The sequence below is a fragment of the Echiichthys vipera genome (assembly GCF_963691815.1).
Source record: "Echiichthys vipera genome assembly, chromosome: 13".
Lineage (NCBI taxonomy): Eukaryota > Metazoa > Chordata > Actinopteri > Perciformes > Trachinidae > Echiichthys > Echiichthys vipera.
The window spans coordinates 7,771,976-7,788,635 of record NC_139838.1 but is presented as its reverse complement, the minus strand read 5'-3'; the positions used below and the strand labels follow the sequence as shown (position 1 = coordinate 7,788,635).

Below are 16,660 nucleotides of genomic sequence, written 5' to 3'. Positions count from 1 at the left end.
CAAGATCTAATCTGTTGAATATTTGTCTCGGCGGGCGGCGGAGGAGGAAGGAGAGGTCGTGTCAGCAGCCACTGAAGGAAACGAGGAATCACTGCGAGGTGAGATTTGGTTAATAGTCTGTAAACATGTCACCTCCTAAAGTGATGCGCACTCGGTTTTCATGCGTTCCGCCTGTGTTTCAGGCTGTGGCGGAACTTTTATTAACTGTGTCTGGGTCAGTCCCGGGCCGTACAGTACCATACACACGACTCTGTTCAGTGGACACAAGAGGTGCGCCAGGGCCGAGAACAGAAAAAGGGGGCTCTAACTTAAGGGGGTGGGGTGGGGGGGATTTCTCATGCTGTGAGGATAGACTTGTTTCTCTGTTTCACCCACTCCTGTTTAACTGGTCCTATCACTAAAACGTGTTATCTTCCTGCCTTTTACTCTCCAACATGTTACGGGTTGTTGTGCCAAAAGGGGACCATACGGTAAGAACTGATTCAACAGGAACTTTTCAGTGACAAGGGAGATGCTGTAGTCCCTTTTCTTGCAGATAAGAAATGGCCTTTATGGTTTGTAGGCGCTCTAAATTTACCTAAACTGTTAAAAAAGGACTGGATGGGTTATAAACAAGGTCACAAAGCAGGTAAAATAATGCACAGGGACCAATAAAGTATATCTATCTATTTTGTAAATTATGGTCCCATTCAAAGTAAAATCGACAAAGCAGAGCATGCCTCAGGGCGGGGCTACAGCTACCTGCCAATCAGGAGAGAGGCTTAGTAATGCACCTCACTGTGAACTTGTAAATAGCCGTGAACTTGTTTCTAAATGTTTGGATGTGTGGACAACGCTTAAAAAGCCCTGTCCTCTTGTCCAAATATGGTCACTTCCTGCTTAAAAGAAAACAAGATGACAAAAGGCAAATGGCCAAACTTGAGGCTTCAAAACCATAGTCCGCAAACTGAGGACATCAGTGTGGTTCGCGTCGGGCCAAACAACTCCTCCTAGGTGTGATATAGTCCCAACATACCACAACCTCTCGTGAGCTATTGCTTTTATATAACGGTTAGTAAGTAGGAAACATCAAAGTGATGGACAGATACCAGTTTAAAACATATCTATTCATCCTCCATAGTTCTTACAAAGAAATAGGCCCTCCTGGCTGGCGGTGGAAATTGAAAGTACTATCGTTACGTAATTTAGCCTTTTGCTGCCCTGTTAGCTTAACCTAACATAGCCTAACATTTTTAGCAGAGCTTGTGACGTTTCTTGAACTGAATAAATACCACCCATATTTAACTAAACTGCTTTATTAGCTCAATCGTCTTATAACTAAGATATCTGCTGAAAAATCTAAGCAAAAGAGAGGGTTTCTACTGCCCATTGAGTCAGACAACCTAAGCTAACGTTAGCTAGCAGTGATCATGACATTTTCACGTATTACTGAACTGCTTTGCTAGCTCAAACCTTCTGCTGAAATAAATCTGCTGATTCTTTTTTCCCACGGAAAGATTCAGCTACTGCATCCGTGAAGATGTAGGGTTAGCTTAAACTAAAGATAGCACTCGCCACTGTGTCACCAACACATTGGCGCAGCTGATGGAAAATTCCAATAACATAGAGCGTTGTAATAAAAATAAGACTAACCAATCACTTTATAAATATGTTTAAACCTTCAGCAAGTAAAGGTAAGAAGAAGAATTCCTTCATTAGTCCCGCGAATGGGGAAATTCAATTTTCACTCTATTATTTTTCATTTTACACACACACAGGCCCGAAATACACACACAGGACCTATATATATGTAATTAATGGAGAGATGTTAGAGTGAGGGGGCTGACAGTGACTGGCGCCCCGAGCAGTTGGGGGTTCGGTGCCTTGCTCAACAGCACCTCGGCAGTGCCCAGGAGATGAACTGGCACCTCTCCAGCCACCAGTCCACACTCCATTCATGGTCCACACAGGGACTCCAGTTCCTAGCCCAGTCACCTATGGACTGAGCTACTGCCGCCCCACTGTAAAGTCCTTATACTGTATACAAAGATGGAAGCGGAGTGATATAGAATTGTGTCCGGGAATTGGACGTCATCGCTGTGATATACAGGAATTATATAACGGCTAACAACCGATCAGATTGCTTGATTCGAGACATCCGTTTTATAATCCCCCACAGTCCACTGTTTACTACATGCAGCTACATGCTAACGGCAGACAAAGCTGTAATATTGGTTGCTTGTGTTGTTCTTTGCTCCATAATTTAGTATCACAGTTCTACTGCAACATGTTCGGTTGTGTTGGGTTTGATTTATAAAATGTCCTTTGCAGTCGTAAGGAGACGGAATAGCGGAGCGGAGACTAGAAAGTGCTGACCAATCAGAGCAGACAGGCTTTTGGGAGGGGGGCTCAAAAGAGACATTCGCTGCTACAGATCAATGCAGACAGAGGGTGGAGCAGCCATGAGCAGTATGAGAGAAGTACAGTTTTTTTTTTAGTTGTCCTCTGTTCTAGTAGAAACACAAAATACATGTATGAACCTGAAAAAAGAGTCAAAAAGGTCCCCTTTAATTGCCTTGCCTGTGAAGGAAAAAAGAAGAGCGAAAGCCCTAAACCCAGAGTTGTATTTACTGTATGGTATAATTGTAAGTTCTGGCGTCGTCATGGTAACCTGACATGTTGCCGCAAAGTGCTGTCCCGTTTGTATTTATACAATTCTGAGCACTCGAAGCCTCTCGCACTCAAGCACCAGGTGACGTCAGTTAAGGCTGTGAGGGCTCAGGGCCTAGGAGGGACACTGGGATGGGGCCATTACCTCAACATCAGCTGCAAAGACACAGACTTGCGGCCAAGTTGCATTGTGATACCACGCTGTATTTTCCCAATTCATAGTTACCAATTTACGAGCATCATTCAGAACCTACAGACTAACAAAGTAAATGTCAACTAAAATAATGAAAACAACATTTTTTCCCGAAACATTCACAAACATACAGGAGGAGACACATCTTATTACTCATGAACCATGCTACAGCATGTTTATGTTATGGCAAAAATGTATTTTGATTTTGATATTTATATTTTGACAAAAAACACTAATTTTTGTGGACTCTTCTAATCTCCTCTGCAGGAACCGACCAGTGTGCAGCGCTCACAGTTATGGCGACTATTGTGATGGAGCGAATTGGGCGAGTGTTCATCAGCCTGCAGCAGATCAGGGAGGTTCCTCGGATGCTGACTGAGGCTGCACCCTCCATGCCCGGCACCGTAAGAGACACCGAGGTTCCTTACTACTTCAGAGAGTGCTACGTCTGCACCGGCTACCGACCGCTCAACCAAAACTGGCGCTACTACTTCCTGTCTTTATTCCAGCGCCACAATGAGACGATCAACGTCTGGACTCACCTGCTGGCGTTTTTAGTTATTCTGGTGAAACTACTGCAACTGGCCGAGACTGTGGACTTTGTTAGTGATCCTCATTCGTGGCCCCTGTTGGTCCTGATCCTGTCCTCCATGATCTACTCAGCATTCAGTGCAGCAGCTCACCTACTGGGTGGCAAGTCTGAGCTGTGCCATTATATCTTCTTCTTTCTGGATTATGTTGGGGTAGCACAGTATCAGTACGGCAGCGCTATAGCTCACTTTTACTATGCTGTGGACGAGAGCTTGCACAGACACGTACACGGGCTCTTCATGCCCGCAGCAACGGTCCTCAGCTGCCTGTCATGTCTGGGATGCTGCTACGGCAAGTACTGCAACCACAGCCTACCGACGTGGGTGCGCAAGGTGTGCCAGGTGGTGCCCTCGGCGCTCGCCTATATATGGGACAGCAGTCCTGTGGCTTTAAGACTCATGTCTTGGTCTGCAGCCAGCAGAGACACAGCCATTATGTACCACTTTGGCCAGGTGGCTTTCTTCGTCAGCAGCGCAGTCTTCTTCACCTTCCCTCTAATAGAGCGCTGCTTCCCTGGACGGTGTGATTTTGTTGGACAGAGTCATCAAATGTTCCATGTCTTGCTGTCTTGCTGCACCCTGTGTCAGATCCATGCCTCCCACGTTGACTACGAGGGCCGTAGGGAGCTGTACTCACGCCTGCATGGGAGCGGAGATGCTGATCTCTTTGTGGGGCTGTACGTGCTCACTGTGGTTGTATGCACACTAATTGCTGCCGTCGTGCTGACGAAAGTTAAAAAAGTACTTGACTCCAAAGCCAAGTCCAAATAATAAATTAGATGTTGTAGGAAATGTATGCAAAAGCGTTTGTGCCTTTCCTTCCAGACTTACTGCTTTTATAGAAAGGGAACTAATTACAGTGTATGCTACTGGCTTGTGTTGTGTATTGTGTAAACAGCTGTAGAAATGTGAACATTTCATTCCTGTAAGTGGTAGATTACAAGAGGGCTACATCGTGATATCAGGAGTTAGTATTTGGGTACTAATTTGTATTTGAATGTGTGAAATCATTAACAGTATTTGGCATGTTTTAGAAAAGACTGGTGCTTTTTCTGAAAAGTAATCAGACTATATACGGCCATATATAAGATCAGTGATGTAGCAGTTCCATTGGATTTGTTAAATTATCCGGTTGTTGGATTTGTTTTCTTTTATCCTATAATACTGGGATAATATGTGGAATTGCATTTAAAATGTGCAAATATTTATTTTATGTATTTTTGAAAGTCACTTTAGGTTTTGTGATTAATTAATAATTTAGGGCAACACGGTAGACTGGTGGTTAGCACTGTCGCCTCACAGCGAGAGGGTTCCTGGTTCGAATCCCAGCTGTGTGGGGTTTGCATGTTCTCTGCGTGGGTTTTCTCCGGCTTCGTCCCACAGTCCAAAGACATGCAGGTGTTAGGTTCATGGATGATTCTAAATTGCCCGTAGGTGTGAATGGTTGTCTGTCTCTGTTCGTCTCTATGTGCCCTGCAATAGACTGGCGCCCTGTCTAGGGTGTACCCCGCCTCACGCCTGATGTCAGCTGGGATTGCCTCCAGCCCCCCGCGACCTCGAAAGGGGACAAGAGGTGGAAGATGAATGAATAATTTATTTACATTATGGGTTTAAAGTCCCCCTCCACTCAAAAATATGTTTTTCTTCTTGTTCCTCCTGTTGGATGTTTGAGTTTCCACGTTTATTGGCTGAGAGTTGAAAATCAGACTTACAGGGGCGGGCTGCAGAAGATGATTTTTGACATCACAACTTATTTGTCACATCAAATACACATGACAAGCAGACTATTTGTATATGCTGTTATACATGTCTGGAGGGGGATCTTTAAAGTTCTAAATAAATCTACCATTTTACAGTGTAATGACAATGTTGCCACATGCGGTGCCTCATTGTGCCTTGAGAGCTAATTGTTTACACATTTTATGTACAATGAAGCACCCGGTTGGTGCTGATTGAGTATTACCTTGTGATTGTTTCTGTTCACCCCCCCCCTAAATGCCATCAGATAATGGCACAGTGTGAGGATTCTGCAGAAATGAAAACCTTTTCCATTTTCGTTCACACGTAGGTTTGAAAGCTGATGATGAGCTGTATTCTTCATCCCCACTCTGAGATTTTAACCTTTTTGTTGTTGTTGTTGCTTTGCTAGCAAAAGTTCTGTGTCCTAGCACATTTAGACATGTTGATACACTGCCTTCAGATTTTAATACAGCTGGATATTTTTTATGAGGGATCTAATATATAATCAAGTCGAAATATAGATATGTCTTATTTTAGACATGTACTAAACATGGGTGGGCTGTTTTGTATTATGCACATTGGAATGTTGGCAATCACTGTATTGTGTCTTATTGGGAATGTCGATTGTGCCTTTTGAGTCTATAAAGGAAAAGTGAATGTGGGTGTTTCATGAGTGTACTAACTACAGATAAAGGTACTGTGATAATGAATGTCTTTTGGAGATCATACCCAGCACTGACCAAGATGGGTTGAGTTAAACATCTCTTGGAGACAGAGCTGATCTGGAGCAAGAAATGATCTTTTCTCTCTCTTTTGCTCTTTTTATAAAAGCACAATTTTTTTCAAAACCTTGAGTTCCACGTGTGTAATACTGACTTATGATGTGACTTCTTTCTGGCCACTGTGTCAATTTCTCCTTTCACTACATTCCCCATGAACAACTCGGATATTAAACATGTCTGAAAAGAGGTTCAGATGGATGGGGAGAATTGGGTTTTAATATATCAGGATCGCGCTGACCTTTGCACACTGTGCCAGGAACAACAAGTACACGTTATCATCATTGTTCTCTTTAAAATACACTATCATGAACATAGCCTACCTCCAAGCCAATATAATATAGATTACCAAGCTGTTTGTGATGACAAAAGTCACGAGTAGAAGTTAAACTTCACTTTGACTCTGATCTAATGATACGCTCGGCCTCTGACTGTATGATTAACTCATAGAGAGAATGGAGTTCTACCTTATTGCGCCTGATTGTGATAAAATTGTTGCAGATTCTCTCAACATTATGTCAAACCTGTATGATTTTGCTGTTTATTGCCAAATTAAATGAATGCCAACCAATGGCCTCCTGCTTCTGATATCCCAAATCCACCTGCTGTTTTGCTTTTTACAGACAACAAAGCAACAGCAGCTCCTGTTTCCTCCACTGGGTGTTCTTGGGATGACTCAAGACCAAAGGCTACAGAATGAGATGAAATGATATTGCTTGTAATGTTTAATCACATGAAAATGTATGGTAGGCCTAATATTACAGCCACCTTGATTACACTGTGAAAAAAGACAAATGCTTTAACATCTTACTGTTTGTTAAGGATACCTGATAATGCAGGAACTGTAATCTGTCTTTATGGAAGACGGGTGGAGAAATGCTGATTCACCATGACAATCTCTGAATAGAATCACAAATCTGATGGCTGTTTCTCCATGGATGTCTCCCAGTGGTTAATCGGCCTCCATAGCAACCTGTTAAACAGGTTCCGGGGCTGTTATTTACATACTTGAAGGATACCGCGATGCTATGCATTTGTGCTGGTGATTTGCAACAACAGACTTGTGATTAGCACAAAGTGAACCTGTGTCTTAATGTACTGAGTCATCAACATAAAACGTGGACCTGTATGCTAAGAAAGTAAGTTGGCACTGTATGAAAGGGAAGCATATCCTCTGCAATGGGAGAAAAGATATTTTAAAACCAAATGTTTTTTTCAGTCTACATCTTACCACTTTGGTGACCCACCACCATGAAAATGTACTTCACTATTTGTGCAAACTGAACCAGTAAAAGAAAGGCATGTCATGGAGGCGGCTGTGACCTCATCAATGTAGGAAATGTGTAATGTTGCGGCAATGCCAGGGTTCCCACGCATCCTGGAAACCTGTGAATTTAGAGAGAGAGGTTATACAGTCTTGGAAACATCTGGAGGAGGATTAAAATGATCAGATATCCTGGAAATAATCTGTAATCCTGGAAAATTGTGAGATAAACTGTGGTATGTATGACACTTCAAAGTTCGTTTTCCAGACACAAAACAGAATGGAAAAATGCAATTTACAATGCTGCCCTTTCATCCCTTCCCAGGAGATTCAACAATCTAACCTCAAAGAACTGTTCACAAATGGCCTCCTGTGACTCCAACGACTGTCGTTAAGACTCAATAGAGCACTAACGAAGTCGAACCAAACTTCCCACCAACGACTGCCACTCTAGGGACGGTCGTTGGCACTTGGAGCACAAAGGGTTCCAGTGACATCATCGGCCTTGTGAGAGGTTAAATACCTGGATCTCCTCACCAGTTAGGGCGCACTCACACTGTCCTCCCGCACCGCGACCCGGACTTTAGGGTACTTGCCCCCCCTCCCTCTCCCCCCGCGCCCCAGCCCCTTTTGTACTCACACTGCCTGGGCCTCGGCCAATGCTTCTTGCTGTCCATACGACATCACGCCGTAACACGTCACACGCATTGATGTGGGTTTTCTCCGGGTTCTCCGGCTTCCTCCCACAGTCCAAAGACATGCAGCTCCACCCAACCATCAGGGATCTCTCCATAGGAAAGTGATCGAGCCAATCAGGACCGTAGGGCGGGGTTTTATAGATGTGACAAAGCTGAGAAGCGACTGTTTCAATGGCAGATCACATTTTGTGTGAGGAAGCAGGCGTCAACATGGATGCTGCTATGTCATCTGTGTTATCCAATCTAGAGAATCTTCTTTAAAAGAACACCAGAGAACGGCTCTGAAGGCTTTTGTTGGTGGAAATGATGTCAGCTGTTATGTTTGGCTTTTCCCTGCGTTGTTCTCATCAGCGTCACTGGTTGGTTTTGATTTGAGTGGTTGAAGTAACACGTCAATAAAGATGACGGACAAGTGGTTTATCCAATCATATGGAAGTATTTTTAATAAGGCCAAGCCTCCTGAAATCACTTTCCTATGGGGCGATCCCGATGGATGAGCGAAGCAAGGCTGAACCAAATTCATCCGGTGAGAGTCAGGTTAACTTCAAGCCCCCCTCCAGTCAAATGCTTTCTTTCGTCTTGTTCCTACAGTTAGATGTTTGAGCTTTACTGTGCAGGATGATGTATGTGCAGAGTTTGATATGAGAAAGCTGTTCATTCATATTCATCTGCTGAGAGTGGAAAGTTTCTATGTGCTCATTAAAAAATTGATTTTAAGGGGCCGGCCTACGAGCATGATTTGTGACATCACATCTAGTACAGAAGTCCGTCCTGGTTTGATGTAGAAGCAGTAGATGCCTTTTTTTAGGATTTTACTGTGGGAATTACATATTTGGAAAAAAAACATACACATTATTATTCCAAACAGACTATTTATTTATGTCTTAACACATGTCTTGAGGGGATCTTTAAGGACATGTGCTAATATCAGCCACTGGTAACCTGTTCGACCTGCTGTCTCAACTTAAGTCATCTCCCAGAGCTGTCAAAGACACAATATAAGATTTTTGTATGTAAGAAGCAACGTGTTCTCATGAAGACGTTCGTAGCAAATCCTACGTAAAGTTATGCACAGGTATTCATAGAAATTCCTTCAAAACGCTGACTGACAGTGGGAAGGACTGGAAGTCAAAAAAAGGCTAGGACGAAAGTGCAACAACGCACAAAATAAACGTTACATGACTGATTATCGCCAACAAAAGTTGACGGTTAGGGTTAGGCATAAAAAAACAATTGGTTAGGAGTAGAAAAAAAGTTGTGAAGGACCGCTGGTCCACCACGGAAAATCCCCAACCTGGAGGTGCACCCATGCACAAAAATCTACATTAGGTGACTGATTTTAGTTAATAAAAGTTGACGTTATTGTTGGGCATTAAAACACTTGTTTAGGATCAGAAAAGAGGCTGTTGATTGGTTTACTTTTGATGGTACTTTTTGATGGTATTTGAATCCCGTTGTCCTGACCAATTATTTTTGTCAATAAGTTTTTTCACTTAAGACTGGACATAGGTGTAACTTGGATATACAGTATGTAGGCTTTTTAAAAGTAGACACCAGTAATAGGTGTAGCCGTCACATGAAATGAACCTGAGACACTTCATCATGAACCCTGCATCCCATTATTAAAAAAGACGCCATAAAACTGGGCCTACCTGTTAATCAGGTACTTATATAGGTCATTATATAACCGTTTCTGAGCAAGTGCTGTCCTGTCTTTTCAAGAAAAACTTCTGGAAAATGTCTTGGAAAGGTCCTGAAAAAGATTTCTTAAAAAGAGTGGGAACCCTGAACATGTGTGAGCTCTCTGTGGGGTGTCTTCTGGCCAAATGAACCTCGGAGCTGATCAGGTTTGGGTAACAGCCCTTTATTTGATCTGCGTCTATAATAAAGGAAAATGGTTGCGTTCAATCAACTGTCGTGGACAAACAGCGCATGCTCTCGATGTTATCCTCCCCCATTGCTTTTTGGATCACCCATTTGTTACAGTTGGTTTGACATTTTTCATGCTTACAAAATGAATTAGAGTATACAGTATACAGTGATCGTATAGATTTAAACGTATGTAAATACAATAAAAAAGTCTGTCTCTTAAATTATGAAATAAAGTAAAATACCATAACAAAGAAATTACATATATAAAATATGTCATAGAGTTCTTAAACTGGACTGTCACCCTTGTTTTATATTTTGTATTTTTAACAATGATGTAATCTACTTACATAACATTGTAATTACACCACAGAACATAGGATAATGGTGGAGTTGGGCGGCAGTAGCTCAGTCCATGGGAATCGGTGTGTCGCCGGTTCAAGTGTTGAGTCTGTGTGGACCATGAATGGAGCATAGACTGGTGGCTGGAGAGGTGCCAGTTCATCTCCTGGGCATGCGTGTATTTCGTTTATATTTTTATTGTTTTTGTTTTTTGTAGTGTCATAATCATGGATCACGTGTAAAATGAGGCTATAATGTATGATTTGCACATGAGGGTGATGGATCACTATTTGACTTTAATAAAGATACCGGCCTGCTATGTCTTAAACATCACTGTAAATCAGACAGCGGCAAAAAAAGACGCTGCATTTCGAATGTTTTGCAGTCATGTCCAGAAGAAAACAGGGAAACCTACTGGCGGATTTCGGTTTGAAAAGAAATCAAAAACGAATGACTCTTAGGAGAAGCAAGAGGCTAGTTCTTTGGCAGAGGCTAGCCTGAGGACAATTGACACCACCGTTGCACTTGCAGGGACTGATGCCAGTGAAAGCCCGCCAACAGCCGACGTATCAGAAGTTGCTAATGACGGTGTCTCCAGCTGCCTCTTTCTCCCGGCTAGCTGGACCAGCCAGCAGTGGAGAGAATGGAAGTCCCCTAACACCTGGTTTCCCTAAGGATGAAAACTTGGGATGCACAATTTGCAGAGACACAAAAACTCTTCTGCTTTCCGAAAAGGTAATTGGCAGGTCATTCTTGAAGTCACAGAAACCAAGCAAAAGAAGATTCTGCCAAACAGAGTACTTGAGATAAATTAAAAAGTTAAAAGAAGAAACAGCATCTTCATTCAGATCGGCCTACATGGTGGCCAAGGAAAGACTGGCATATAAAAAGCTTCCATCTTTAATGAAACTACAGGGGCTCAATGGCGCAAAAGTAGGCACTGTGCATACATCTGATAAGTCTGAAATTATAGGCCATTTTGCACGGCATATGCGGATGATGCAACTGTCTGGATGTGGGTCACCTTAGGAAAACCCTGTCTGACCCATGTAGTAAGTGCAGCATCCTTCTACTCTCTGTGAGAAAGCAAAGGCTGAATCAGGTAGAAATGGCTCCTGTTTCCATTCTCCGTGGTCACCTGTGTCCTTTATCAGAATCAGGATTCTGTTTTCTAAGATGGATCTAGGTTCTCAAATGCAACAGTATACCCGCTGCCCCCGTGTGGTCATGGACATAGGTAAATATGTTGAATCCAACTAGCATTTAGTTAGAAGCATATTGACACATTATTGAGATGGCTGCAGGGTAGCTGTCTGTCTGTGTACACACAAGGGTTTGTCAAACAGCTGAACTAAGGCTTCTTTATCTCAAGCGCAAATATCCAAACCATAGTGCTAGTTGTGCGTTTAAGCTTGCTTAGTACTTGTTACTTATCTATGAAGTGAGTTAGGCTTTTTCATCGTTGTTCCATTGAGCTCTGGTAAGAACACTTTTGTTGCCATTTTGTTAATTGTCACATCTGTGTTATGTAGAGTAACATCGGCTAACTAAAGGGGGTGTGTATTGTTCTTTTTCCTTCATTGTCTGGGTTGCTGCTGTGGATGTTAGATGGACGTTTGAACCTCACTGGGATCTAGCCAAACTCATGCAATTTGACTGTAACTATCAGACTCCAATCAAATACGGTCATCTGTCTCATTTCATTTCGTAAATAGAAGTTGCTGGCTCTGATCCGCCACATACATTTCAGTAATAAGTTCAGTAAATAGAATGTATGTGCTACATTTGGCCTGGCAACGAGGACTCCATTTCTCAGAAGGTTGTTGTTTTTTTATAAATCTCATCTGAAAACTAAAGATCCCAAAAAAATATTTTGCTGGTTTCATTGGAAAACATCTGTAGCAACAAATACTTCACTGACATCTAAAATAATTGAAAAGTAATAACAGTTAATTAAATATATGCATCCATAATCTTTCAGTGTGGTCAGGATGAGCATTGATAAATGAAGCCCCTTTTCACATTGTTAAATAATCCAATTTAAATCATTCCCCCCTGGGATTATTAAAGTATTTATGATTCTGATTCTGATTAATCGTTGGTTAATATATACAATTCACACTGCACTTCTACTTACTATGTACCTAAGGTCACTTTCACACCTGACCTCTTTGGTCCACTTCAAATAAATCATGGTTCATTTACACAGATAGTCTGGTTGATTCTGGGTGGTGTGAAGGCTCAACTGGACCAAACAAGCGAACTCTGGTCCGCCCGAAAACATGGGTCTCAGTTCGCTTGCAAGTGAATCCCAGGGTGGTTCATTTGAGGTGTGAAGGCAAATCGTACCAAATATATGAAGTGAACCAAGAAACAGCTGTGGTCTGGTGTGGGCGAAGGTTATGACCGTCGATGGTAGCAGTAGCTCCGGTTAGCTGAAGAGCTCAGCAGGCAATATGTGGCACTTTTCTTCTAATAAACATAAACCATACCAAGCTTCTTCACGGCACTATCTCTCATAAGTTTACATACAAGAACAGAGGCCAGGTTCCTACAACAGCACATTACAAAAAGAAAGAAAGTAAAGAGAGCCGTTACTCCTGGTGGAGAGCAGAGGTGTGTGTGCTCTTCTTCATGTCCAGCACTGTACTCTAAACAACAGAGGCACCACCTAGTGGCGCTAAATTTAGAAAAAAATGCCAGTTACACAGTCAAGGCCAACACATCATCGCCTCGCGCTCTCGTCCGTCTTCTCCTTCTGTGCTATCTCGTCTGCTGCTCACCGTGGTCGCGTTCTTCTGACATATTTATTTGATAGGAGCACCAAAGCAAAACCAGTTAACCTAGAGACCACATAATTACGGCCATTATTTCATCTTTCTAGCTAACAAGCACGTTGCTAGGTTACTATACGTAAGCATACATACGTACTCGGCCGTATCGACGACGTGGCGTTACAGTGTTTGGTTTTGTTGACAGGTTTGTTCCGGTAAAAACAAAAGTGCAGTGCGAGTCCACTGAAGTAAAGCTAAACTAACCTAACTTTAACATTCTCGAATTCCATTTTTTTTAACCCCATTTCACACTGGCAACTTTTAGCTCTGGGTGGATTTAATAGCCACCACTGCAAGTGGTAGCATTAGGATCTACTGCGCTTGTTTGGAGCTGATAGTATAAACACAAGTACATCATGTCTGTGGTGTTTGCAGCCGCAGCCCCTTTGGCCTAGGGATAAGTGCAGTGTGATAAGCCCAATAGTCCCAGTCTTTGTATAAGGCAAATGGGCTTAAGATGTTTTCTGTCACTCATCTGAACTATCTAATATACCACTGAAACATTTGAAAGAATTTGATTGAATCTACAATTTATTCTTCTGAAATGGCTTAAAGCCTAGATAAACATTAACTTGAAACTCGAGGCCTTGATTGAAACTTGAAACTTGAGGCCTGTGGATCAAGCAGTGCTTTGACTTGCCAAATCTTTTGTGATACTATTATGCATTCACTTTGAGACACTTGGCCCGTTGGTTCCTTCCCACAGACTGTGCCCTTCCTGGTTCCCCATTGAAAGCTCTCTGCTGTCCCTTACAACCAATGCATTTCTTAACTCCTCAGCTACATACAAGTCCCCCCTTTTTATATCTGAAAAATATCAGTAGGATGTTCAACTTAAATCCGTATCTTCATCATTTTGTCTCCTTGTCTTAACTATAAGTTACAGGTGGGAGATCAGTCTTTTCTGTATGACCCTGGCATTAAAAGGGAGTTTTAGTGCTGAAGGTAATAAAATTAGATCCTTCGCCACTTTAAAGGTAGGATTTGGTCTCAAACACAGACTTGTCCAGCTAGAACAAGTTCAGTAGATCATGGAGCTTATTAAGAGAAAACTACTTGTTGAAATTGCCAAGGCGATATTCTGATCCGATTTGTGTTTTGGAGATATCCCAAAATTAAAACCTTTTAGTTTAATATATATATGTATATATATATATATATATAGCTATTCCTTACATCATTTTAATCTCTCATTTCACTTCTCCTCTGTCTCATTAGTGCTGGATTCAGACATTTTTGGTGGTGGGGTGTAAAGTTATTCCCTATATATGGAAAATGTATTATTCCCCTAGTTGATGAGTGGATTACTCAGATTGGAGAGCAGCATTTGAAGTTGTGATGATTGTTAGGCTAAATGGGGAATTCATTCTTTATGGTATTAATGTGTGTGTATATGTATATATATACCAAAGGGTTTTAATTTTGGGATAACTCCAAAACATAAATCGGATCAGAACATCGCCTTGGCAATTTCAACAAGTAGTTTTCTCTTAATAAGCTCCATGATCTACTGTATGATCTTGTTCTAGCTGGAAAAGTCTGGGTTTGAGACCAAATCCTTCCTTTAAAGTGAAATATCCACTGTGGCTATACCACTGCTGTACTAGCATGTTTTTTTTAAAATAACCAAGGCACTTAAAAAAAAAAAAAACTTAATGGTGAGCAAAATTAGAGAACAGTCACTATTGTGTCAGAAGAGAAGATTTCATTTTCCAATCAAACCGCAATTGTCATAGAGAATCTCTGGAAAATCCTTAGTGACAAAGTAATGTCTAAGAAACCCACTCCAATTAGTGAACTGTGGAAGAGACTGAGTCAGAATGGACCAAGATCAAACCAGAGCAGTGTGAGTGATGTCCTGTGGGTGCAGATGTGCTGAAGTCATTCAAAGCAACGGCCTCATATTTGAATCCTATAGCCCTAAGAAAACATGGTTTAAATCTTCTCTTCTGACACAATGGTTACTGTTCTCAGGTGTGGACTAGTCCTTCTAATCTCCTCTGCAGGAACCACCCAGTGTGCATCGCTCACAGTTATGGCGACCATTGTGATGGAGCGAATTGGGCGAGTGTTCATCAGCCTGCAGCAGATCAGGGAGGTTCCTCGGATGCTGACGGAGGCTGCACCCTCCATGCCCGGCACCGTAAGAGACAACGAGGTTCCCAACTACTTCAGAGAGTGCTACGTCTGCACCGGCTACCGACCGCTCAACCAAAACTGGCGCTACTACTTCCTGTCTTTATTCCAGCGCCACAATGAGACGATCAACGTCTGGACTCACCTGCTGGCGTTTTTAGTTATTCTGGTGAAACTACTGCAACTGGCCGAGACTGTGGACTTTGTTAGTGATCCTCATTCGTGGCCCCTGTTGGTCCTGATCCTGTCCTCCATGATCTACTCAGCATTCAGTGCAGCAGCTCACCTACTGGGTGGCAAGTCTGAGCTGTGCCATTATATCTTCTTTTTTCTGGATTATGTTGGGGTAGCACAGTATCAGTACGGCAGCGCTATAGCTCACTTTTACTATGCTGTGGACGAGAGCTTGCACAGACACGTGCACGGGCTCTTCATGCCCGCAGCAACGGTCCTCAGCTGCCTGTCATGTCTGGGATGCTGCTACGGCAAGTACTGCAACCACAGCCTACCGACGTGGGTGTGTAAGGTGTGCCAGGTGGTGCCCTCGGCGCTCGCCTTTATATGGGACAGCAGTCCTGTGGCTTTAAGACTCATGTCTTGGTCTGCAGCCAGCAGAGACACAGCCATTATGTACCACTTTGGCCAGGTGGCTTTCTTCGTCAGCAGCGCAGTCTTCTTCACCTTCCCTCTAATAGAGCGCTGCTTCCCTGGACGGTGCGATTTTGTTGGACAGAGTCATCAAATGTTCCATGTCTTGCTGTCTTGCTGCACCCTGTGTCAGATCCATGCCTCCCATGTCGACTACGAGGGCCGTAGGGAGCTGTACTCACGCCTGCATGGGAGCGGAGATGCTGATCTCTTTGTGGGGCTGTACGTGCTCACTGTGGTTGCATGCACGTTTATTGTTGCCATCATGCTGACGAAAGCTAAACAACTGCTTGACTTCAAAGCCAAGTCCAAATGATAGATTGGCATAGATCAATCTGGCTCTGTTCAAAGGTACAAAAACCCACCTATCAGCACCTCTGAAATTTAAAGGGATAGTTTTTTCATGTCATTTGAATTGTGCCACGAATGAAACATATTACGTTTGTCAATTTTAGTAATTTAGTTGCTGCAAGATAAGAAACTCAGTGAGTAAATTACATGTACCATTCATGCTACATCTGACCAATTAAGGGACATGCAAGCCTGAAAATGTTTCAGTGCTACAGTGAACGGTAATCCCTCCACCCCCTTTACCTGTTTTGGGAAGTACTATTCAGCCTGTGAAAACAGTCATGATATCCTTGGTTGCTATGAAGGAAGTGTTCTCAAAGCCTGAAAAAATAACCCCTTGTGATGTCATCAGGGTTTGGCCTCCACTGAAAAAAGTGTTTTCTTCCACTTCTGTCCTCTAAAATGTCTCACTATAGTGACTTGTATCTGGGAAAAGTTTGTCACTAGAGATGTGTTTTCACAGTCTTCTGCTGGAGGAGGAGATGTCTGTGCACTTCTCTGCGATTTGAAATTTAAAGTTATGCTGGGCAACTTTTGTTGCTACATAACTAATCCATAAACCAATCA

General features: G+C 42.6%; 2 protein-coding genes across 2 annotated transcripts; both read left to right on the top strand.

Annotated features, from left to right (window-relative positions):
- Positions 1–13: 13 nt before the first annotated feature.
- On the top strand, positions 14–6,389 carry LOC310955446 (membrane progestin receptor alpha-B-like). The gene is made up of 2 exons (XM_083925263.1): positions 14–98; positions 3,110–6,389. Exon 2 carries the CDS (start codon positions 3,139–3,141, stop codon positions 4,201–4,203), a length of 1,065 nt encoding a protein of 354 aa, XP_083781389.1. The 5' UTR covers positions 14–98; positions 3,110–3,138; the 3' UTR covers positions 4,204–6,389.
- Positions 6,390–14,993: 8,604 nt separating this feature from the next.
- LOC310955805 (membrane progestin receptor alpha-B-like) lies at positions 14,994–16,058 on the top strand (the record flags this gene model as incomplete). Its single annotated transcript, XM_083925850.1, has 1 exon — positions 14,994–16,058. One exon carries the CDS (start codon positions 14,994–14,996, stop codon positions 16,056–16,058), a length of 1,065 nt encoding a protein of 354 aa, XP_083781976.1.
- Positions 16,059–16,660: the final 602 nt, after the last annotated feature.